Here is a 24,593-nt window from a genome sequence, read left to right on the forward strand (position 1 = left end):
GAGAATGGCGTACACTTCCATGAGATCTTGGAAAGAAGGGCGGGATAAAAATGTACTGGTCAGTAGATTTAAAACTAGGGCTTCCTAATACTAATGCTTTGTATTCAGAACTGCAGACTGTTCAAAATGCTTTGTGTAAATTTTACAGAAGATAATGTACAAGCTTGCAAGTTAGGTTTATAGCTTATATAGCTTATGGGGGGGGGCCTGAAGCTTAGAGAGAGCAGCTGGCCAAATGTCATTGTGGTAAAGGCGGGATTCCCATCAGGGCCATCAGATCTGTAGCTTGCTTTCTTAGTCACTCTGCTACACCAGCTCTTATTTCCATGTTTCTCCACGGTCATCTTAGTTTTGCTGATCGGCATAGTGCCAGATTCTCAACACAGGTGACTTTTGATTTACGGAAAAGTGCAAAATAATTTGCAGCGCCCGGACATATAAGCGCAACTTGCTCTTTGGAGTAATTATGGAGTAATTATGGGCCATATCCCCCGGATATTCTAAGGGTTCTTGACTCTCTTTTTCTTTCCTCTCCAACACAAGCAATTGTGCAGATAACAACAGGGAGTTCACTCCAATAGATAGAGTTCACAGTTCCCTAGAGAAACCCCCTGACCTGTGAAAGACCCCGGATAACCTGCATGGGGATTTGGCTGGACTTTCTAATTTGTGGTTAGAGAGAGGGTACCACCTCAAGGTCTCAAAGATCACAAGATTTAAAAAGGGGGAGGTGGAGAGAACCTTTTGTGTTTAACCAAGTGTTCTACCTGTTTCTAAGTGTGAATTTTTTTCATAGGGCAGTTCTTAAAAGATTGGGGAGCACAATAAAATGGATCCAGAAACCAGACAAGAGCTTTCGTTTACTAGCTTGTAAACGTATTTCCTTCCCCTCCCCGCCACCACCATGACCACTGTGGAACGCCATCAGCTTAGCGGCAACTTAAACCAGCTGCTGCAGATGTTACTTAACCCTCTGAAACACTTTCCGCTTAACAGTGTGTCACAAATTGATGGTGGACTTGGATGAGACCCACTTCGCTTCTGATTAAAGGGAAGCGCTTCCAGGAGCCGCATCGCAGACCCTTGGAAGCAGTTTTTCGTTTCTGCTCGTTTATCTCGCGGGGGAATCTTCCAAGGCTTTGAGTCTGCCAGTATTTGTGGATGGCAGAAGTTTGCGGGAATGCTGAGTTTGGCACGCCCAAGGAAAGAGGTCGAATTGGGCTGTCAACAGTAGGGGTGGGTGGGATGAAAACAAAGACACGCCCCCCCAAAAGAGGCAGGAACTCAGTATTACACATGAGGAGGAGGAGGAGAAAACTGGCAAGGGTGGCCGACCTATCTTGCTTGGGGAGGTAGCCACTTTCCTCGGTGGGGTTTCAGTGACGTTAACAGAGAATTGGTGATTGTCTCATAACCAAGTGAAACTTCTGCAATCCCTGTGGAGTCCTGTAGTTCTGTTAAGAGCTTTTGAAAGACAAGCGAGCTTCATTTGGGACAGAAAAATAAGTAAAATAATTCTTCCTTGCTCTCAAAGCCACCTGGAAATAATACCTTTCATCTCGTGTTTTTTTAATATTGTTTCCTCCTGTTTCTTTTGCAGGTATTCCTTTGGTAAGTGAGCATAGCTCAGAAAACCTTCCGTAGTTGTTTTTCAGGCACTTTGAGGGTATGTAATATTTTAAAACTTTTTCTCTCTTACTGATTCTCCTGTTCTTTAGGGAAATGTAGTTATATATCACTTTGGGATGGGCATAGCTCCTCCACAACCAGAACACGAGCTGGATCAAGGGCTCCAGGATTAGGTAGAAGGTTTTCTCGAACACATCCTGATTTGGCCTCTTTTCAGGAGGTTCTGGACCTGCTGCAACCCCCTCCCCAAGAAGGTAGAGACCTCGACTGCATAGAGAAGATGACAATCTGACTGCTCATCCCTCTCTCTTTAACCGTGATGCCAAAATTCTTGGTTTTGGGGTGTTCTAATTGATTTATTGTAATTTTAATTTAAATGGATATGACATAATTTAAAGCAAAATGAATAAACATTGCATAGTGCATCACAAGGTATGATAATCTAACCTAGGGGTCCCCAGCCTTTTTGGGCCTGTGGGCACCTTTGGAATGCTGACACGGGGTGGTGGGCGCAACCACAAAATGGCTGTCAGAGGAGGCGGAGCCAACAGCAAAATGGCTGTGGCACGAGGGGAAGCCACGCACACAGGGGAAGCCTGAGTGCGGGGGAGAAGAGGGGTAATTTAAAAAAATACTGTGGGAAAGAGACCAGCGCTGAAACAATCAGATCTTCAGTGGCCAACCCTGCTGGGTGGGCGCCCCACTTGGCCACGCCCACTTCCTAAAAACTCTTAACAGGCTCCAGGAAAGATGCCGGCAGGCACCATGACCATGCTGGGGACTCCTGATTTAACCTTTCTAGGTTGCTTTCCCGAGCTTTCATTACGAGGGAATCCGTCACAAGCTAATTCTTCCTCTCATTAACACAATGGAATCCAGTCCGGGGGAAAAGAAAATGAAATTCTTCTTATGGGAAGGAAACTCTCAATGTTATTTACAGATAGCCAAATATTGTTCTGCAGCAATTAAGATCTATTCGGAAAAGGTTACTAGTGCTAATGAGGCTAATTTTAATTGATAAAATTTTATCTGTATTTTTTACAAAGAGATTATTTTATCATGTAATGGGTTTTATGGATAAGGTTTGTATCTTTCCTGGCTAATGCCGTAATAATAAATCTTCTTATCTTATTTTCCCGAGCACTTGCAGTAACAGTCTCTCCCTATTAAAAGTGAACCAGGCCCTGATCTGTTGCCTGTAACACGTATATCAAATCTTCAAATGCTTGTGCTTTGGTCCGAGTTTTGCCCCATGGGAGGGCAGGTACCCCTACAACCATCCTTGTGCTCAGGTTAGAGAACCACTCACCTTTTGCCTAGGAGATGTTAGGAGGCTGCAGTCTCTCCCCTCCCTTGATTGGGTCCCTACAAAAAGACGGGGAGGTCCCAGCTGTCTCCTGATCCGGAGGAAGTCTGAGAGCTTGGTTCATCAAAGCCTTTGTACACAGCAGGATCCTCTTTCTCTTCCTTCTGTTTTTGGACGAGATGACTGCTTCTGCCGAATGTACCCTTGTCTTTTCTTTTCTGGACTTGGAATGCAGGAAACCCACAATATTTGTCTTGCATTATAGCCCTGGAACAGTGACACTTTGTCATCTTCTATCTGTTGTTGTCGAAAGGCATTTAAATATTGCTGAGTTCTGAAAAAAACACCCACCTTTAGGGTTTGCTGAGTGTTGACTTCAAAGAGCAGTCTTAAGAAATTCTTGCAGCGATCTGCTGTACATGCTGAGGGCTTCCTGACCCGTTCCCGGAAGTGTGGTGCTCCTTTTTTTTTTTTTTTAAAGGAAAAATAGTAATAAAAGACATATTTGAGTGGGCTGTTATTTCAAACAAAACATAGAATCATAGAGTTGGAAGGGACCACCAAGGTCATCTAGTCCAACCCCCTGCACATTGCAGGAAATTCACAACTACCTCCCCCGCCACACACACTCCCAGTGATTTGGTCAGCTCTGGTATGGCTCCCCTCTCCTCACATGAACACATGAAGCTGCCTTCTACTGAATCAGACCCTGGGTCCATCCAAGTCAGTATTGTCTACTTAGTCCGGCAGCGACTCTCCAGGGTCTCAGGCAGAGGTCTTTCACATCACCTCCTTGCCTAGTCCCTTTAACTGGAGATGCCGGGGATTGAACCTGGAACCCTTCTGCATGCCAAGCAGAGGCTCTACCACTGAGCCACAGCCCCTCATCATTTGCTTAACGTCACAGAATCAGCAGGGGGAAGAAACTTTCCAAATTTCTGCACTTCATAGAATCATAGAGTTGGAAGGGAGCACCAGGGTCATCTAGTCCAACCCCTTGCACAATGCAGGAAATGCACAACTACCTCCCCCCCCCACATCCCCAGTGATCCCCTACTCCATGCCCAGAAGATGCCCAAGGTGCCCTCCCCCTCGTGATCTGCCTAAGGTCATAGAATTAGCATTGCTGACAGATGGCCATCTAACCTCTTCTTAGAAACCTCCAGGGAAGGAGAGCCCACCACCTCCCGAGGAAGCCTATTCCACTGAGGAACCGCTCTGCTAGGAAGTTCTTCCTAATGTCTAGACAGAAACTCTTTTAATTTCAACCCGTTGGTTCTAGACGGAAACGCTTTTGATTTTGATTTGTCGTTATGCATAGTGCCTTAAAAGTTCCGTAATAAAATAACGGGGAGGGTTGTATGTACATGCCTGTCAGTATACAAGCATCGTTGTGTTGTGTGTAAATAACTATCTTATTTTGAAAGCTGCTCAATTTTATCCCTTTTTGTGTCCTTTTCTCCTGTCTTGTGGCAGGGGGAGGGTGTTGAAAAAACTTGTTAAAACTTTTGAGATCAGAGCATTAGAGAAATCCCTTCTCGATGAAGTTCCTAATTTTGTAAACACCCAAGAGGGTGGAAGGTGGAAAAAACCAACCCTGCAGTGTGGCTCATAATCACAGACTACTTTCGGAAGGCTTTTGCCGTTCAGCATTGGAGGAAGATGTTTAGGGGAGAAGAGTTTGTGGCCCTTTGGAGCACACGGGACTCATTTCGCACTTCTGGGGACCCCACCCTAAGCTTCTGTGGAAGGGTTCCTTAGGGTTGACGGTTGACTCCTCCCCCATAGAAACCAAACTCTTACCTTCTCAGTCAAACGTTTTCAAAGAACGGTCAGATTGGTTTTTAGAGCAGTAGTGAAGAATGTCAAGAATCGTGCTTGTTGAAGCTTGCTAGAAAGATTTTATTTCGGTGCTTCCCAGATGCTTTGCTGAGAACCCGATTACGGGGAGTCCATCTAAGCAACAAACGCAATGCGCTCAGTGGTTGTTGCAGAGTCTATGCCCCTTAAATGTGGCTGTGCAGAGTAGGGGGGCTCCCTTGTGCAAATGCTTGTTTGGCTCCTTGCCAGCCCTTTAGGGGAGGGGCTGCGGCTCAGCGGTAGAGCATCTGGTCGACATGTGGAAGGTCCCTGGTTCAATCCCCAGCAACTCCAGTTATAAGGAGCAAGTAGTGGGTGATGTGAAGGACCTCTACCTGAGACCCTGGGGAGCTGCTGCCAGTCAGAGTAGACAATACCTGTGAGACTTAGGTTCTGACTTGGCATAAGGCAGCTTTGCAGTCAGTTCCCTTTGTTGACCCGGTTCTTTGTGGAGACGGTTGTAGTCTTCTGGACCAGATGCAACCGCTTGGCATCTCCCCTCGGCACGGGACGCCCCCTCGTCTGCAGACGGCCTTCTGGTTGGGAATCCTCCGCAGCCGTGTTCCAGCCACAAAGCGGAGCCTAAACGGATTCGTCACACCCGAGGACCGTCGGGTTCCTCTCCACGGTCTCCCATGGCCCTGTTTCCTTCTCATTCCATCTTCCTTGGAGAGAGAGAGAGAGAGAGAGAGAGACCTTCTTCTATCCCAGGGGTGGAGTTTTAATAAGAAGCACCTGTTTGAAGGGCCGTCTGGCAGCTGTTTGCAGCGTTCAACTGTTTCCTGGCTGGGGTGGGTCATGAGAAAAAATTTCACCACCTAGATCTGTGAGCGGTGTGTGTGTGTGGATTTCTCCCACCTGCCCTCCGCCCTCTGCTCCTTGTTTTCCTCCCAGGGAATCAATCCATCACTATAGACTCCACAGGTGGTGGGATAGAACCATAGAGTTGGAAGGGGCCATAGAGGCCATCTAGTCCAACCCCCTGCTCAATGCAGGATCAGTCTAGAGCATCCCTGACAAGTGCTTGTCACAGGGTGTCTGCTGTGGGGAGGGGAAGGGAAGGTGATTGTAAGCCGGTTTGATTCTTCCTTGGGCCACTAACCTTCTCTGAGCCTCCCCTACCTCACAGGGTTGTTGCAGCAGCAAAACACAGGAACCATGCATGCGACCCTGAGCTGCCTGGAGAAAGAGTGGCATAACATTGCAATGAATTGTTGGCTTGAAATCCTCTCTGTGTTTTTTTTTGTCTGTCTCCTCTCAGTCTGGATTCGTATGTAACTTCATTGGGGCAGGGACCTCTCCTTCTGTCTTTTTTTTTTTTTTTAAGGTTACTCTATAAAAGCACCAAGCACACCAGGAACTTTGCAACCTCTGCTGCTCTAGTCCTGTTCAGTTACGTGTGTATGGGCGAAAACGCACGGTTGCTTTAGCCTCCTTTATTCCCTGTTTCAGCCAGGATTCAGCCAGGATCGGACGCAGGTTCGGCAAAACGCATGCATTCAATCCTGGCTAAAGGAGGCTAAAGCCACCATGCGTTTTCTCCCTATATTAGTTTGTGCGGGTGCGTTTTAATTTTATTTGTAGGCGCAGGACAAATGAGCTGTGGATTATTCCCCTTGTTTGTGTAGGATTGGGAAACTCTCCCCTCCCTTCAGCCTTATTAAATCTATTTTTCAAACTGTCACTTAGTCGGCCCTTCATGGCTGAGTCGGATGTTTATGTGGGCCCTGGACACTCCCAACGGTTCGCTTTCCATCGCAGGAGCACTTCGCACCAGCCGTTGTAAATTAAGGACTCCGGGCGACCTTTCGCCCTCCCTGCTCTTAAATTCATGCTTTAAAAACAGCTTAATGAGGGGTTTACTGGTCCAATTGAAACTTTTTATTAAAACCTATTAGTGTGCTGGTGTAGCCTGTGCGAGGGGTACAATTAGCCCGGAGCGACCCCCCTCCTCATTCGCAGCCGGCCCCCAGCCATGCCCGGCTTGCGTTAAACTGTTTCCAGACCCGCCTTCGCCCTAAACTTCTATGTTTGCATGGGATTCATATCCTCCGGATTAATTCATAGCTTTGTCTCATTTTGTTTCCCCACCCCACCCCCTCTTCCATTGCATGAAAACATTTGGCTTTTAATCTAATTAGACCGGGCAATAAGGAGCCGCTCCCTGGTATTGAGGTCCGACTTGGCAAGCTTAAGGGGGACGTATCCCCCGCTTGCCTCCACAGCCCCGTGGTCTGGTTTTGCTATAAACCCGCGCTGCACAGTCTCAATCTACCGCTTTCTTGCACGGTTGACCAACCTCCATTGACTGCACAGTAGTACCGTCAGTGGAGAAAAGTGAGGTGTCAATAAATAACCCCCTGTGCAGTGACATAGAACCTATGAAGCTGCAACCCTGTGACATCACAGTCACTGTACAGGAAGAGGGGGAGCCAGAGCGCACGGCCCCACTCGTATCAAGCCCAGGATGTTTGGTAGCAGCCCACGAAAGAAGAAGGACTGCCACTTCAGTCCAGGCAGGGAGAAACTGCACCTGGGGCTCGAACTTCCACATTGAAGTTGTCACAAAATAGGGTGACATCCTTGCTTCTGCACTTTGGAAAGTCAGCGTGGATTCACCTGTGCCATCGGGGGGTGGGGGGAGAAGAAGAGGAAGAAGAATTGGTTTTTATATGCTGACTTGAAGAAGAAGAAGAATTGGTTTTTCTATGCCAGTTTTCTCTACCACTTAAGGGAGACTCAAGCCGGCTTACAATCACCTTCCCTTCCCCTCCCCACGACAGGACACCCTGTGAGCTAGGTGGGGCTGAGAGAGCTCTAAGAGGGCTGTGACTAGCCCAAGGTCACCCAGCTGGCTTCATTTGGAGGAGTGGGGAAACCAGCCTGGTTCACCAGATTAGCCTCCGCCGCTCATGTGGAGGAGAGGGGAATCTAAACCCAGTTCTCCAGATCGGAGTCCACCGCTCCAAACCACCGCTCTTAACCACCACTACAGGAGGGATGTCTCAGTTTCCCCTCATAGCTGAAGAACTTCAGAAGGTCACCTAGGGAAGAACAAGAAAAGAAAATAACCTGCTTAAGTGCTGAAGGGTCCTTCCAATTCCTTGCCTGCGGCACTCCGCATTCTCCCTCTGCTAAGGAAATGCATGCAATTGTGTATTTTGAAAATGGCAACACGGAGATTAATTTAAAACTACGATGCACTGTGTAGAATCCCATGCAGAGAAATCAGATTAAAAGCACCCGACCCCCCCTCCTTCCTGTCCCCCCCCCTGCTGCCAAAGGTGTGTTGGACTTAAAATTGAATTGTACACACTGTTAGGCAACATTGGGGAATGGGTTTGGGAAGCTTTCTCCTGCCTCCCACTGCCCGCCCTCGGAAGCCACGCATGAGATGATCCAGAACTGATATCCGCCAGGAAGTAAATCATTCATGAAACATTGAGGCAGATCTGTCTCAAAGGCACCGACACCCACTTATCGCTAAATATAAAATCTCAAGCATGAAAGGGTTGCGTTTCTAAGGTGGGGGGGGGGGTTGGAAATCTTTAAATTGCGACCTCAAGAACGGAAAAGTGTTCCCAGTTCTGCAGCCGGCAGAAGTCCGATGTGCGGGTGTCTGCGGGTTGCCTGTTAGCATAAAATGCAGTTTGACCATTGAGGGAGCAATCGGTAGCCCTGGGCCAGTCAACCAGCCCTTCGCTGCTGCAGTTATCGGGGTGGGTGGGGTGGCAATTTGCACCAGGGGGAGGGGAGCGCATACCAAAAAAACCTGGAAGCTCATCAAGAAGCGATTTCTGCTGTCTCTAACCGCCGCCACCGCCGCCTCCTTCGTTTGCACTGGCTTTTTCCAAAGATGTACCATGCCCCTTGAAATGTAAGCATAATTGCCGCAATCAGACCTGCTACTTTGCGATAATTGTTTTAATGGTAGGTTTCACTCCTGGTATATGAGATTCCCCCCCCCCCATTTCGTTTTTAAACAAGGACTTGGCACCCATGCAGCAAGGCAAAGCTTGACAGTTCATCTCCCTCAAGACAGGCTGCCTTCTTGAAATGTTGGATGTCAGTTCCCACATTCCCCCGTGAATGTCCAGCATGCATGTGTGGCTGCCAATCTTGCTGCAGTCACTGGCCTATAGTTTGGGGGTTGCAGGTGGCCCCAGGTGTGGCTGGGAGGCAGGTGATGCTAGCCACCTAGCCAAAGCCATTCCAGTGCCTGAGTGAGAGATCCTGTGCTGTGAAGTCACTCTCTTAGGCGAGCCACCTTCTCTCCCAGGCTCTGCCTCCCCAATGAGGATAATTCGTACCTTGCAGGGCTGTTGTCGTAATGACGATGGGGTACGTTGTGTTGAATGCTTTGAGCCTTTTAAAAGTCCCAAGTGCTGCTGTTTTAGTCACAGTGCCCATCGTAGGCGTGCACTTCTGGATTTCAGGGACGCCTTTTGCCCCGCTTAGGAGTTTCCCAAAGCCAAGTTCACACATAGAAGTGGTGGAGCTTGAAGAATGGACTGAACTTCGAAGTGGAGGTGGTGGATTCCAGCATCGCATGTTCCTTAACGTGAAAAACTCCACACCCATAGACAAGCACCGCAGCAGGGAGACAGATTGTCCCCACCCCTTTGCTTTCTGAGCTGGTTTTCTATTGGCAGCGAGTTGTTGTTTTTTAATCTAGGAAACATTTCAGAACGGTGGTCATGCATCTACAGTCTGAGTTGGTTCTGTCCGTTGGACCCTCATAGGTGTTCTGCCACCTCATTCCCCTGCATGTGTGAACCCAGCCTGACCTGCCTGATGTTGGAGACCAAGATGCTAAATTAGATCTGGTCTAGAAAATGTAATGTGTGTATTCTTAGCTCTATCTATCTGTCTGTCTGTCCGTCCGTCTATCCATCCATCCATCCCCTTGAAGATGTTGAATTAGACCTGGTCCAGAAAATGTATTGCGTGTATTCTTAGTCCTGCTTTGGTGTACAACGTTACCTTCCAATTCCGTCCTTCCTCCTTTCCTTTCCTTTCCTTTCCTTTTCCTATCCTATCCTATCCTATCCTATCCTACCCATTTACCAGCTACCTTGAAGCCACAGTCCTATGCAGTCTTTATAACTCATTTCTAAGGCTAGAAATGGCAATTTATGGTTTAACTCACTCTTCCATATGTTAAATATTTGGGATAATATTGATGCCGAAGAGGCCAGGTTGCTAGGTCCAATTTCCGCCGAAGGGAAGCACGTCCATATTTATTTAAAGGCAGCAAAGCCGTTCAAGGTCATTATTTGGGGTTGTTTTCCTCCGGACGGGCCCAGCAACACCTGTATGTTTTTAAGCAATGCAAGCCATCTGTGTGGAGGAAGTTGCGTTGCTGTAGCGACGGAGCGCTAACATACACCGTGACAAAAGCCGAATGAACTCGGGGGTCATTGAAGTGGGTGTGCTGGTCAGGGCTTATTCTGTCCGAGGAGATTTCGGGGGGTGGGGGTGGGAAGAGGAGCATGCATATGAGCTACAGCCTCACTCCCAAATTAGTTCTCTTTTTTCTCTGCTCCTCTTAAAAAAAAAAAATCAATTTTAGGTTTCCCCCCTGCTCGCAAAGGTATAAAGCAAGTCAAATAACTGGCGAGTTCTGTTGATGCTCTCGCAGTACATGGTCACCCTGCTGGATTAGGCCCGAGGCTGGAATCCTGGTTCCAATATTCAACCAGCATCTGATACTCAAAATCATCTTGAGCAACTGTGGATCATAGCCGTTGTTCCATAATTTTGCCTGATTCTCTTTCCAAGGCATCAGTAGTTATTGGCTATTTTGCATTTTGTGGCAAAGAGTTCCTTAAGGAGCACGGTCTTGCCGATCAGCTTTCGTTTCATCGATTTGTTGCTCAGTTGAGGTGAACCTGTAATGGAAAGAAGAGCAAACACCCCACTCCGTTTCCTTGCTGATAACAGAGTATGGATTTATCTGTAACCCTTCAGGGCTCTCGATTTTAAAAAAATGGGCCTCCTGTGATTGGGGATTAGGTGCAGGAGGAGAGGATGGCCACCTAACATTTCTGCCAAGCAGAGGATCCTGGAAGTTTGCAATTAGGAAGTTTGCAATTATGGTCTGTGATGAGAAGAAGAGGAAGAAGAAGAGGACGAGGAGTTGGTTTTTATATGCCGACTTTCTCTACCACTTAAGGGAGAATCAAACCTTCCCTTCCCCACAACAGACACCCTGTGAGGTAGGTGGGGCTGAGAGAGCTATAACTAGCCCAAGGTCACCCAGCTGGCTTTGTGTGTAGGAGTGGGGAAACCAATCTGGTCCACCAAATTAGCGTCCGCCGCTCATGTGGAGGAGTGGGGAATGAAACCCGGTTCTCCAGATTTAGAGTCCGCTGCTCCAAACCACTCCTCTTAACCACAACACTACACTGGAAGAGACGGAAGGGAGCTCTGGAGCCCAAATGCCTGTGTTCCTGCCTGTCATAGAGCATTGTTGTGACATCTGAACATAGCTTTCTAGTTTCCTGGATCCTGTGCTCTTTTGCTGCCGGCAGGCAAAACGGTCATCCTGGATACTGGAATGCCACAGCTTGGCCTTTGCCAAAAGGGCGAGGCTTCTGCAGCAACAAAAAAGGTTTGGGAAGTGGTTTGGGTTTTCTCCCCATTTGTTTTGCACACCATCCCCCCTCTCAGTCTTTGCTTGGTCTTCCGGCCTTCTGTTCTCCTTATTCTGTGAGGTTAAAACTGTGGGCGTTGAGGTCCCGTTAGTCATTTTTGATCGTGGCTGAAACTTTCTCTTGGGGTGGGTGGGTGGGTGGGATGAATACACGCTGGCGAAAACAGATTAAAGGGGCATACTGATGAAAACCCAGCATAACTTTTGGAAGAGTCACTGAGATCGTCTAAGGATTTGCGTTCCTGGACATGAAACTCAAAAAGCTTACCTGCTTGTTTCTTGGTGTGGAACTATCCTCCTTTTCAGTTCCACGTTTATTTCATATCGTCTTTCATGGACTGGGTTGTGCTGTCTGAATTTTCTGGCACAAATGGCAGTCGGGCTCTCCTACCAGTGAAAACGTGTATTCATCCCCCCCAACCTTCCTTTTGTACAATCAGCTTGTACTTCCCCGATGTGAAATTTACCAGGAAACATTATTATCTGGGACTGGGTTATGTAATTGACTTCAAAGAGATCAGCGTGGGCTCAATAAGGGGAAAGCAGAGCTTTTTGATGCCGTAAATTGTTCATCTCAAGCTTTGCGTGGCTTTAGGATTCGCTAATAACAAATGTTCGTTTCCTGCATCCCTTTTCTCTCCCCCCCAAGGGTTTTGTGGTTTTTCTGCTTAGCCAGTCATGCATTGAAATGAAATATGTATATAAGTAAAATTGAGTCCTACCTCCCCTCTCCTGTTCCATAGCTTGTTTTTATGCGTGTGTGACTTTGGATAGATAGCAAAGTGGCATTTATTGATTTTTTTCACCTCATTTATAGTCCGCCTTTCTCACTTGGGGTTCTAGGTGGATTACACAGAGTGAGTCAATACAGTCAACAGGACGGGATGTTCAGTAAACAATGAAAAAGGATTAGGGTTACAGAACCAACCAGAAATCTAAAATCAGAACTGAAGCAAAGCATAAGTATTAACATGAAAAAATTAGCACGGTCAGGCATTTTGAATGGTTAAGGAATGATGATGTTTTTGGCTTTTCCTGTTTTGTGCATGGCAGGGAATGTGGCGTAGTTCGGCAGGAGACTATCTGCTTTTGCAAGCTGTTACAAGCCAGAGGGTCTTGTAGAGGGTCTACTGGGAAAAATTATGCATAAGCACAGCTCAATTTAAACATGCTAGAAGGCCCACTGACTCCCAGCGTTCTTTCCATTGTTGCCAATCAGGTTCTTCTGGAAAGTTCATAGTCCACATGGGATGTTCCCTGCATTCTGAGATATATGGTTTTGCTATTTGAAGGTTTTGACTAGCCATCATAGATGTAATTTGGAACTTGGCCTCAGAGTGGGGATTAAAAAACCTGCACAGTAGGGCCAGGTATGGAAGGGGGAGCTGCTTCTATAATCCAGGGGTAGGGTTGCCAGGTCCTTCTTCACCACTGACGGGAGGTTTTTGGGGTGGAGCCTGAGGAGGGCGGGGTTTGGGGAGGGGAGGGACTTCAATGGCATAGAGTCCAATTGCCCCAGCGGCCATTTTCTCCAGGTGAACGGACCTCTATCGGCTGGAGATCAGTTGTAATAGCGGGAGATCTCCAGCTAGTACCTGGAGATTGAGAAAACCAGTACAGGAACAATGCTGATAACAATGCCAAGTATATTATAGCTATATATACTTTACAGTATGTGGTAATGAACCCACCAACAACACATACATTCAATATAACAAGGGATGTGCAAAATTCCACAATTATACTTACCTGATAGAGGATTTATATGACACTTACCTGATAGGATTGATATTTCAAAATAATTGTGGAATTTTGCACATCCCTTGTTGTATTGAATGTATGTGTTGTTGGTGGGTTCATTACCACATACTGTAAAGTATATAGAGCTATAATATACTTGGCATTGTTATCAGCATTGTTCCTGTACTGGTTTTCTCATCCTCCAGATAATAGTACAGAGGTGTCTTTTTTTCTCCTCCAGTACCTGGAGATTGGCAACCCTGGCCAGGGGTGGGGCAGGGGAATCCCAAAATAAACAAACAAACAAACAAAAAGGATGGAATTAAGAAACCCTAAACAGGGAAGTAATTCTGTAAGCACAGACATTGCAACTCAAACAATAAATGCCAAACAAAATCTTGTGACAATGTGCAGCAAAATCCGAACGGCCTAGTCACTTCCTTTCAACCTTACCTACCTTTCAGGGTTGTTGTGAGGATAAAATGGAGGTCAGCGGAATCCGGACGCTGCCCTGAGTTTAGAGACTAACCTTCCTGCCTGACACGCCCGGCTCCAGAAGTCCTTTCCCTTAACAGAGATTTAAAATTTCTTCAGCTGCCTTAAGATGGAAGTGATTTAGAGATCTCTGAGAATGACAGCCACCTACGGAACTAGAAACAGGACATCAATTAACTTTAAACTTTAAAAAAAAATTAAAATCATCCTTGCTGATTTCTCTGTCATTTTGGCACTTTGCTCCAGAACAAGGAAGGAAGGAGTGGGGGCTAAGGGGTGGCGGGGTGGGGGGGAGCTCATTTATTGCTGCATTAGCTTTCATATTGCCTTTCTGTCACCTAAATAGTTTCTAATGACTACCCTGGAGAGTAATTGGGAGCTTTTAAAAGTTTTGTGCTAAATTCTTTCTCTTTCCCCCCTGTGCTGCGTATACTTTTTAAGACCCAAAGTTATGGATAACATTTTAACTCCCGGATACTTCTGAACCACGAGAGTTTATGCCTTCTTTTTGGCTACCGGAGTCTGCCTTTAGGCAGGATTTGTTTCCCCTGTTAGTCCATCTGCGGCCATCCCTCTTTGCTACAGAGGTGCCAACACGGCCACCGTTATTCCCTTTTGATTGCAGTTTTGGTCTGCTTTGGTTTTGTTGCCGCTGTTGCTGATTCTTTTCTTTCTTCTGTGCCGTTCTTGCATCACGGACACACACACACACAAGGAACTGAACAAGGTTTTAACGGGTAAAAAAATATTTAGCAGGAGAAAGAGATACTGCTGTGGAAGTGAAGACTCAAAGAGTGCAGTTCTCACAAACAAAATTCAGCTTGGGTGTTTGAATTGAACCGGACAGCTTTTGAAGGTTGAAGGGAACCATCAAGATGCCTCAAAAGCTTTCAGAGGGAGGGTAAGAAGGATGTCTAAGTGATACACGCTCTTCCCAGTGACCCAAAGGAAATGGAAGATGGGGGAAACTCACCAGGAAATTTCAGAAACGAAGAGGATAAGTTGCGTGAAAAGTCCGATGGCGTTTCGTTGGGACCTCAGCGATGATTTTCCAGCAGAACACATTTCCTGTATTGTTGCTTTTTCATCCTCTTTTTTGGGTGGAAGAATGCCAAAGCCAGGAAGGATTCTAGATCCGTGAGAAGATGTTGTCTAGAAAACTGCACCGTAGGGCAGGGCTGGCATTTTTGTGGTTATGGAAGGGGGGAGTTGAGGGCAATTTGGCAGGTGCTGCGATGATTCAGAGTCAAACCACAAAAATGTACGTGCAGGTTGTCGTCTGGAACCTGGTGCAATTTGCAGAGTATTTTAAAAATTAATCAGTAAACAAGTTTAAAAAAAAAAAAGAGAGAGACATTGTGCCCAAGTCGAGGATGTGCCATGCTGAGGGACTCAAAAACGGTTTTTCTTCTCTCTCCTTGAGGTTCCTTCAATATTCTGCCCGATGAGGATCTCTCAGATTTACTGCATTTGGGTGAAACGCCTGTGGCCGTTTTTGCCCAAGCGCTTTTTCGATCCTTCTACAACCTTCGAATTAGAGGGCTTAGACCATTGGGTAGAATAGTGCCTGGGTGTATTGACTTTTATCTCCATACATAAAAGGACCAGAGAATTGGGGATAAAATATGAAGGCTTGAGATTAAGGGAAGGGGCCTGGAATATCCCCTCATGGCCCCAATCCTGCCGCTGGGAACGTACAGTAGACCATTCTGCCTTGATTGATACTTTGTTCGATGTTTGTTTGTTTGTATAGTTTTATTGCATTGTTCAATATTTATATATACATTTTAAGTGTTATTTTAATGTTTTGATACCTCATGCTTGCTGCCTGGGGGACCCTATTTGGGTGGAAAGGTGGCGTATAGATGTATGAACTAAATAAATAAATGACGGTGTCATTGGTGGGTTGCGATGTGGACTTTTGGTAGGTGACAACGAAATGCAAGGAGATTCTTGCCGCTTTATAAATAACGAATGGTCAATTCTGAGAAGGTAGGTAGTGCCACGGAAATATTCCCGAGTAAGAGAAATATCCGATAACAAATATCCAAGGGGAACTGGGTTCTCTTTTGACTTGCTTAAAGTCTCTTGAAGCCAGCTGGGTGACCTTGGGCTAGTCACGCTCTCTCACCCCCACCTACTTCACAGGGTGTCTGTTGTGGGGAGGGGAAGGGAAGGTGATTGTAAGCCAATTTGATTCTGCCTTAAGTGGTAGAGAAAGTCGGCATATAAAAACCAACTCTTCTCCTTCTTCTTCTTTATTGTTGTGCATATTTAGTCAGAGAGGGCAGATTTTAAGAGGCGAGGCCGGGTTTGGGTTCTCGGCCTATTTGAGTGCTGACATGTCTTTACCGTCAAGAGAAAGGAAATGCTTAAAGATTGGCTTGGCTTTCGACGGTGAGCTGCCTGAGATCGAATTTGGCCACCTCAGAAACGGCTCCCGTATTGAGGTGTTGGTTGTAAAAAGACGTGTTAAAAAAACTCTGTGATTTTGCTGACGGTCTTTTGCAGCGGTTTGCTGACGCCGCTTCAGATATACAGTTTGCATACCGATTGTGGAGTGAAATAATTCAGTCTTCAGACTTGGGGGGGGGGGACCTGATAGCTTGTTTGCCTGAGCTGCCCCAGAACGCCGAGGCCCGAAAGCTGTGATTGCTGGCAGGGACCCACCTCAGCTGCGGGCCCATGTGTGCGCTGTTTTCCACATCTGTATCTGTCTCCTCCAGAGAAATCAGTGGGGCCAGAACTGCACAGGAGTCTCTTTGTTCGGACATCTCATTTAGCATGCTCAAGGACTCTGCGAAATTCAACAGTTCTTTATTTTTTAAAAGCATATATCAGTTGTGCATTGAGGATGAGGATGTGGTAGGGTACCCAGTGGTTGCCCGAAAATACAGACCTCCCTACTTTTCTTCTCCTACAGTTTGGTTTATTATTGCACACACAAGCAAATATTCTCTTCTCCCCACCCCTTTTGTTATAAGCAACCACTCGTCGGTTGATTCTTCTGGTGTTCCTGTAGAGAAATAAATGGCTACCATCTATTTCTCGGCTGTCAAGTACTGGTTTCCAGTTGGTTTCAAAACCTTGGTTTGAGTTGTTTCATTTGAATCTATTAAATTGGGTCTCTTACACAAATTGTTCCTGCTGTTTCGTTTTTTTTAAAGAGTTGCTTTGGGTGTACCCATGTGTACTTTGGATTTTTAGAAAAAGTCAATGGCCAGTCACTGAAATGAAAAAGAAAGAGAAGGTGAAAAGGTTTCTCGTGCCGAAAATGCTTGACATTCAAAATACAGATGAATTTCCCATGTTTGGGCTTTGCAGAATTTGGAAATAAGTTGTCAGAAAGAAAAACCCCAAACCCAGAATGAAATCCACATAATTTATGAGGACCAACCAAATGAATAGGGTTGACAACTGCCAGGTAGTAGCAGGAGATGTTCTGCTAATTCAACTGATCTCCAGTTGATAGAGATCAGATCACCTGGAGAAAAATGGCCGCTTTGGCCATTGAACTCTATGGCATTGAAGTCCCTCCCCAAACCCCGCCCTCCTCAGGGTCCGCCCCAAAAATCTCCCACCGGTGGCGAAGAGGGACCTGGCAACCCTACAAATGAAACATACCACTGTGCGAGCTAAGCTTATGCCATTGTTATGTGTCATTTGGTTGCTCCTTATAAAAGCTGCTATGTGGATGGCATTCTGGGTTTTTGGATTCTGCAGAATTCACCCCTAGAATCCTGAAAGATCTTTGCCTGTGCAACCCCACTGGTAAAGATAAAATGTTGGGTACAAAGAAAAAAAATATATATATACGTGTATAAATACTGAAAATATAATTTATTAGAAGCACTATGTAAAGGTTAAAAATATTTAAAAACATTAAAGTAGCACAATGGCCTTTCCTAGGGTTGATATCTGTAACAACATACCGTACCAAACGCGTTTCGGCCTATTGGGCCTTCATCAGTGGTCAATTAAAACCCATTTTAAGCCTGCACACATTTACAGAAATAAATAAATACATACATACATATACAGACAGTTCAAACCCAACCAGGCATGTGTATAGGTTGTAAAACCTATTACCAGTTACTCAAACATCTGGTCAGATTGGCTCTAGTTGTAATACCGGTTAGAATATCTCTCTCATATACTATGTGTGCAGGTATCAACCTAGTCGAGCAGTCAAAGTGCTAAATCTTTTTTGGCAACTCCCTAACGTAGTTGGGCCTTTATATCGTCGCTTGGAAATATTTGGGCTGAGAGCTCTGCACGTGGGTAACGATGGAGGCAGCTTCCAGCCTCTTATTAGACGAAAAGCAGCAGTTGTTACAGCAGAGAAATGAAGATGATAGGCAGCCATTAAGCTTGATTTAAATGTGATCCTGGCTGAGGCTGAAGCCCTTGGCTGTAGTAGGACGGCATTCTCTGGCGCTGCTACCTGTGCCAAGCAGCGCCGTGCCACGCAGGTGACTGGTCCATTTAAGATCTCTTTCTTCAGTCAGTAAATATTGGCAAGGGGGTTCAAATATTGGCTTAGGCATTCTTTTTCCTTGGGGTTTTCCTTTGGGGGGGGGTTTCTAGTGCCTGTAACAGACTCCCGGTGAGGTTTATCAACCTGTGTTTTCCAAAAAAACGTGAAGTGCGATAAAGAGGGGCATGTGATGTTCTCTACTGTTTTCCATGAAAGCACTTAAAAAAAAAAGTAGGGCCTTTGCAAATTGGCTTATTTTTCTGCGCCCAGTTGGGCGCCCTCGCTGAACATTTTCCACACGTGTGAGGCGAGTGCGGCCGTTGAAATCTGGGCCATTTTTTTGCTTTATTCCATCTTAAATTGCATCCATTCCCTTCGCCCCGATAACAGTAGCGCTCATTGTGTCCCGGCTGTGCAGCTGCTGAAATTTGACGAGATCCAACCGAAGAAAACGGGAGCAGGTGGGTCAACAATGTGACCCTTTCGTTCCCAGCAGTATCAGTATGCAGCCAGGGCCCGTTGGTGGAGGGGTGGGAGTAAGCGGAGGAGGGGAGTGCAATGGAATGGAGTCCAGAAGTGGTATCCTTGATGAGAATCACTTGTGTGTGTGTTGTGGTTTTCATTTGCAAAAGGCCGCAAGTGTCAGGGAATCTTAAATGGGACCCCTCTTGCCCGAGTGTGGAAAGATGGCAGAGAATTTCCACTGCAAATTATTTGCTGATAACTGCTCTCCTTTGCTCCCTCTGCCCTCAGACTGGCACAAATGCCCGCGTCTCAAGATTGGTTCAGTCTCAAGAAATTAGACGATATCAGTCGGATATAAGGGGGTGTGTTAAGCTAAGTCATACGGCTGGTTCAACTAATGCAGCACTGTCTATTCTGATTGGCCGTTGCTGTCCATGGTCCCCGGGAGAAGCATTTCCTGCCCTGCAGCCCTTGACATGGCTAACTTGGAGGTGTTCAGTCTAATGGGCTCATGTTCCAGGATGGCAGCTGTTGGTTGACCACGAGGAGAAACATCCCAACACTAAGAGAAGTTGGATAATGGAATCGGTGGCCTGGGCTGGGAGTCCACTCTCCCTCATTGAAGGTTTTCAAGCCGGGATTTGGACAGCAATCTGTGTGTGTGTGTGTGTGTTAAGTGCCGTCAAGTCGCTTCCGACTCAGGGCGACCCTATGAATGAAAGTCCTCCAAAATGTCCTCTCTTTGACAGCCTTGCTCAGGTCTTGCAAATTGAGGGCTGTGGCTTCCTTTATTGAGTCCATCCATCTCTTGTTGGGTCTTCCCCTTTTCCTGCTGCCCTCAACTTTTCCTAGCATGACTGTCTTTTCTAGTAACTCTTGTCGTCTCATGATGTGACCAAAATACAATAGCCTCAGTTTAGTCATTTTAGCTTCTAGGGTCAGTTCAGGCCTGATTTGATCTATAACCCACTGATTTTTTTTTTTTTTGGGCAGTCCATGGTATCCGTAACCCTCTCCTCCAGCACCACATTTCAAAGGAGTCTGCTTTCTTCCTGTCAGCTTTCTTCATTGTCCAGCTTTCTGTCCCTAGGTCTGGATTTTCTGCATTGAGCAGGGCCCCAGAAGGCCTCTTCTAGCTCTGTGTCACGGCTTCAACGTGGAGAGCTCAGGAGGAGAAACCTGCTTGCTTCAGCCCTGGCTGAACTGACCATTCCCCCATCCCTCGCAGAAACCAGACTGCAAACTGTTCGTTCCCTTGAGCAACTGACATCCCCGCGGCACCAGAGCTCCTCGGCCAGACAGCATCAGAGGCTTCCTTGCCGCACTTCTAAAATAACTGTTCATCTGCATTTTTTTTTTAAACAGGGCCCAAAATTGGCTGCCTGGTGATGCCACCTTCCTCTTCCACATAGTAGGGCCAGCCTTTGTCCTCAGACCCTTCGCTGAAAGGAGGGACCCACGAGGGATTGCACGCAAAGAATTACGGAGCCATGCAAAGAGGGCCCCGTCTGGCACCTTTTGGGGCACGGTAGTCGTTTAACGAAGTGGTTTATTTTGTCTAGGGAAATGCTGCTTCTCCCTCCCCACTCGTAAAGCTGCTACTCTTAAAAAAGTTAGGCTCTGAGTCGGGGCCAAAGCGCCCCCCCCCTCCCCATCGCTCTCAGCAGCTGCCCCTGACCGAGGCGGTCAGCAGTTTTCGAACTGTGTTGTTGAGCAGTGCGTTCAACTTTTTGTTTTTAAAAAGACGGTGTTGGAAACTGGTCGTCCCCCCCATTTAGTCCACTAGCTGTTAATCTCCGTTGAGCCCCTAACTCAGCTGTCGCTAGTGTCAGTAGGTAATTTAAGGGGGTTATTTTTTAAGACAAACAGCTGGGTGAGCTCTGTTTATTCCTCCCTGGCTGATCCCTGAGATCCCTCCCCCCCCACCGTCTTTTTCCAGCTGCATCACGGAGTTTTTCTCCTCCTCCTCCTCCACTGCCCCCCTTTCATGTTTTTTAACCAGATTGTGATGTTGGAACCGGCCCCAAATGACAGTGCCAGCATTCAGCTCTGAATAAGCAAGGCAGGTGCGTCGGGGATCGGTCTTCTCCTTGGAGCCGAGCCGAGTCCAGCCTGAGCCTGCTGGTGCGTCCCGCAGAGGGAATGGTGGGTCTTAAACGTGGTGGGTCGGAAGGTGACAGGCCAACCCCCCCACTCCCCAACGATACATCGATTTTGGTGTCCCCACCTGGAACAAGAGCCAGTGAGGTGCAGAGGTTGAACACATGAACACACGAAGCTGCTTTCTACTGAATCAGACCTTGGTCCATCAAGGTCAGTATTGTCTCCTCAGACCGGCAGCTGCTCTCCAGGGTCTCAGGCAGAGAAAGGTCTTTTACATCACCTACCTGCCTAGTCCCTTTAACTGGAGATGCCAAGGATTGAACCTGGGGCCTTCTGCATGCCAAGAAGAGGAATTCAGGCATCTGAGAGCCAGCGTGGTGTAGTGGTTAAGAGCGGTGGTTTGGAGCGGTGGAGACTGATCTGGAGAACCGGGTTTGATTCCCCCACTCCTCTACATGAGCGGCGAGAGGCTGATCTGGTGAACTGGATTTGTTTCCCCACTCCTACACACGAAGCCAGCTGGGTGACCTTGGGCTGGTCACAGTTCTCTTAGAGCTCTTTCAGCCCCACCTACCTCACAGGGTGTCTGTTGTGGGGAGGGGAAGGCAAGGCGACTGAAAGCCGGTTTGAGTCTCCTTTAAGTGGTAGAGAAAGTTGGCATATAAAAACCAACTCTTCTTCTTCTTCTTCTGCTTCTGCTTCTGCTTCTGCTTCTTCTCCTCCTCCTCCTCCTTCTTCTCCATCTCCATCTCCTCCTCCTCCTCCTCCTCCTCCTCCTCCTCCTCCTCCTCCTCACCACTAATGCACAGAATTGGATGGGGAGGGCTGCTGGGGCCTACTGGGCACCTATTGAGGAATTGGGGATGACAACGACTGATGGCTGCTGATCCAACGCGTACAGCTGTTTTTCTGGAACTGGGGCAGAATCATTAGCATGTGAAAGGCCTGGCAACACAGGCCGCCTTGTGGGAGCTGAATCTGACGAGAGATATACTGCCTTTTGGGTGCCAGTTTAGCACCCATAACCGCTATTCGTGGCTGTCCGTGGTAACAATTAACCTTTCAAGCCCTGCCTTACCCGTTGCTTTCCCCGAAGCAGCTGCCGGTGCAGCGGTCGACTCCCCCCTCCCGCCACATTAGGAAACTGAGCTTTATCTCCTAGTAACCGCAGGATATGCGCTGATAAAAGGAGAATCCTCTCCCTTTATAAGCACGGGGGTCAATCACCGAGGGAGGGGAAAACAGTCATTAAGTTTTAATTGGAGGGAAATGTTGGGTCTTCAGTTAGACTGGAACAAAAGGAAGGGGGATTTCCATTAATTACTGCTTTTCTTCCTCCCAACATTTAACTTGACAAATTGCCAGGAGATGGAAATCCGCAACTTGCGGGCGTTTCTGCCACCGATACCTCCTCGGTGATCTCACTAGCTATTTGAGAGCCCTGCCGTTGCTTAAGGCAGTAATTTCCCAACTGCATGCCGCGAGAAAGAAATACATTCGTTAAACAACAAGAAATACATTCGTTAAACAATTAAATGATTCAGCAAGTAATACATTCATTAAACAATTACAGGATTCGGCGAGGCTGCCTGCTGAATCTCTGCATGATTTACTGTTTGGGCTTTACCGTGGGGGTGGGGTAGGTCATCCGAACTTCCTCTGGGCTGGGTGTGATTGGATTGTTTGTGATAAAGGCATGCAGCTGGTTAGCCTGCCCCTGCGGGGAGTACCCACTGCATCTCTGCATGACTCACTGTTCTGGCTTCGTGTACTTCGTGGGAATTTGGTCTCCGAGGACTACTCTGACACCTTAACCATTACACTTCACTGGCTCTCTAGCAATGGCCTCAAAGAATGCTTGGAAGAGATGGCCCAGACATTTCCAGAGTTGAGAGGGCCACTTTTGTTGTCCAGAGCAACAGAAGTTGGCTGGAGTGGCTTTTCTGAGGCAGTGCCCCATACCCTTCCTTTTATAAAATGGAAAAGAATAGAAAAAGACATTCTGCTTCACTTTTTCTGCCCAGGAGGACTGAGCAATGATGTATCATGATGCATCAAGGGGCTGTGGCTCAGTGGTAGAGCATCTGCTCGGCATGCAGAAGGCCCCAGGTTCAATCCCCGGCATCTCCAGTTGAAGGGACCAGGCAAAAAGACCTCTTCCTGAGACCCTGGAGAGCCGCTGCCAGTCTGAGTAGACAATACTGACTTTGTTGGGCCAGGGCCCTGATTCAGTATAAATCAGCTTCAGTATAAATCGTGCTCTGTGTTGGTGGCGTCGTCCTTTGCCCCTTTTTGTGGCTTTTGGAAGAAATACAAATGCAGGGGGAGCAAAATTTAAGTTGGGGCATCAACAGATCAGTCCTTCCACTTGAGGCTTGCCACACCAACTTTGGATTGCAGCAGCAGCAATGACCCGCCTTTGTCTGACAGTGTAGAACTAACTGTTTGCTCCCACCCCCCTACCTTTTCTAAACAATCATTTGGATGTTTATATTGTGTGCGGTTTTACTGTGAAGGAAACAAGATTCAAATACTGCAGTTTTGCCTGTCGTTGGACGGAATTGCATTTCTTTAGCATCTTCGATAACCCGAGCGCTTGGCTCTTGCTGTGTGCACCCCATTCCAGGGCCAGTGGGGTTGCTCCAAGGAAATTCAGGGGTGCATCCAGGTGGCGGCAGGGTCAGATCGCTCCTCAGTTCTTTTTGAGCTTCATTGGGGGCTGTTGCTTGTCTAGGCAACTGCTCCTCTTGGTGGCTTCAAGCACGTAGGTTGGATTTCCGTACGAACAATTTGCCAGAATTCTCATTGGCAACTGCCAATGGTCCAGGGAAAAGCCCCCCGCCTTGCCAGAGAGGCAAAATGTCTGCTGTTTTTGAAGCCGTGAAGCATCACTCCATTTTATTCCCAGCTGGGGGAAAACCCTGAAAGGTTGGGGGAAATTGAGAAAAAAATTCAATACTTGCTGTCTTACCAAAGTAAAACTTACCTTGCTACTTTATGAGCATGGAGTGGGTTTCGTGTTCAACTCAATGTGAAAAAACGGGAGGTTTGGTATATTTTTGAAATGTATAATTATAAATGAGTTTGCCTGATTAAAACAATAAGTCCAGGTACACCCGGTGTAAGCAATGGAGTTTCTGCAGTTGTCGTTCTAGGCTGATGCACCTGACCAAGGGGGTACTGATTCATGACAGCTTCTGCTTTAAGTCCCTTAATCTTTAAAATGCTGCAATACTTCTTTGCTGTTTAAAAACAAGTCTTGCTAATCAGATTGCAAGAGAAAATATTGTGTGAGCGTTTAAAAAAAGAGAAAGAAGCAAATATGCAGTGAGAAAAATTGGTAACCAGTCCCCCCCCCCCGAATTTCCTCTCCCATCTCTTGAAAAGGTGCTGTGACCTGTAAAAGTCCAGGGTCCTTGATGCACAGCTAGTTTTTAACTGGTGGGGCCCATTGAAGATGTGCAAGGGAGCGACGCTGGAGGTCCACCCCCCGCCACAATTTTTTAAGCTTCTTTCGTGAATAAACAGCTTCATCTCTCGGCTTACCCCAAACACCTTGGTTCCACTTCTGGACCCACCTCCAGGGACGACCATTTTTAAATTTCGAAAACTACCCAACTTCCTTATCCTGACAGAATCAAGGGATAAATCCAAGGAGTATAGATTACAGGTAGGAAGTAGTATGTCTCAATGTCCCCAGTCCACTCAAATCCATCAAGTCCAGGGGAAGGATGCATTCGGTCCTTTCCTTTAAAGCGCTGTTTTCTATTCGCAAAAGGCGTTTTGCTTTTTTCTGAGCGTAGCTGTCCACCCACAGCCTGAAATGGTACGACCTGTTTAAAGCTTTTTGTTCACCATTTATA

The 24,593-nt window shown here is 47.0% G+C and overlaps 1 protein-coding gene across 1 annotated transcript in view; it reads left to right on the top strand.

Annotated features, from left to right (window-relative positions):
- Window positions 1–24,593, top strand: part of LMF1 (lipase maturation factor 1) — a 120,950-nt gene that overhangs the window by 12,423 nt on the left and 83,934 nt on the right. Inside the window, exon 3 of the mRNA XM_056866301.1 lies at window positions 1,601–1,611. Within this exon, the coding sequence (XP_056722279.1) occupies window positions 1,601–1,611 (11 nt within the window). The remainder of the gene's footprint in view (window positions 1–1,600; window positions 1,612–24,593) is intronic.

Source organism: Euleptes europaea, chromosome 21 (assembly GCF_029931775.1).
Source record: "Euleptes europaea isolate rEulEur1 chromosome 21, rEulEur1.hap1, whole genome shotgun sequence".
NCBI classification, from domain to species: domain Eukaryota; kingdom Metazoa; phylum Chordata; class Lepidosauria; order Squamata; family Sphaerodactylidae; genus Euleptes; species Euleptes europaea.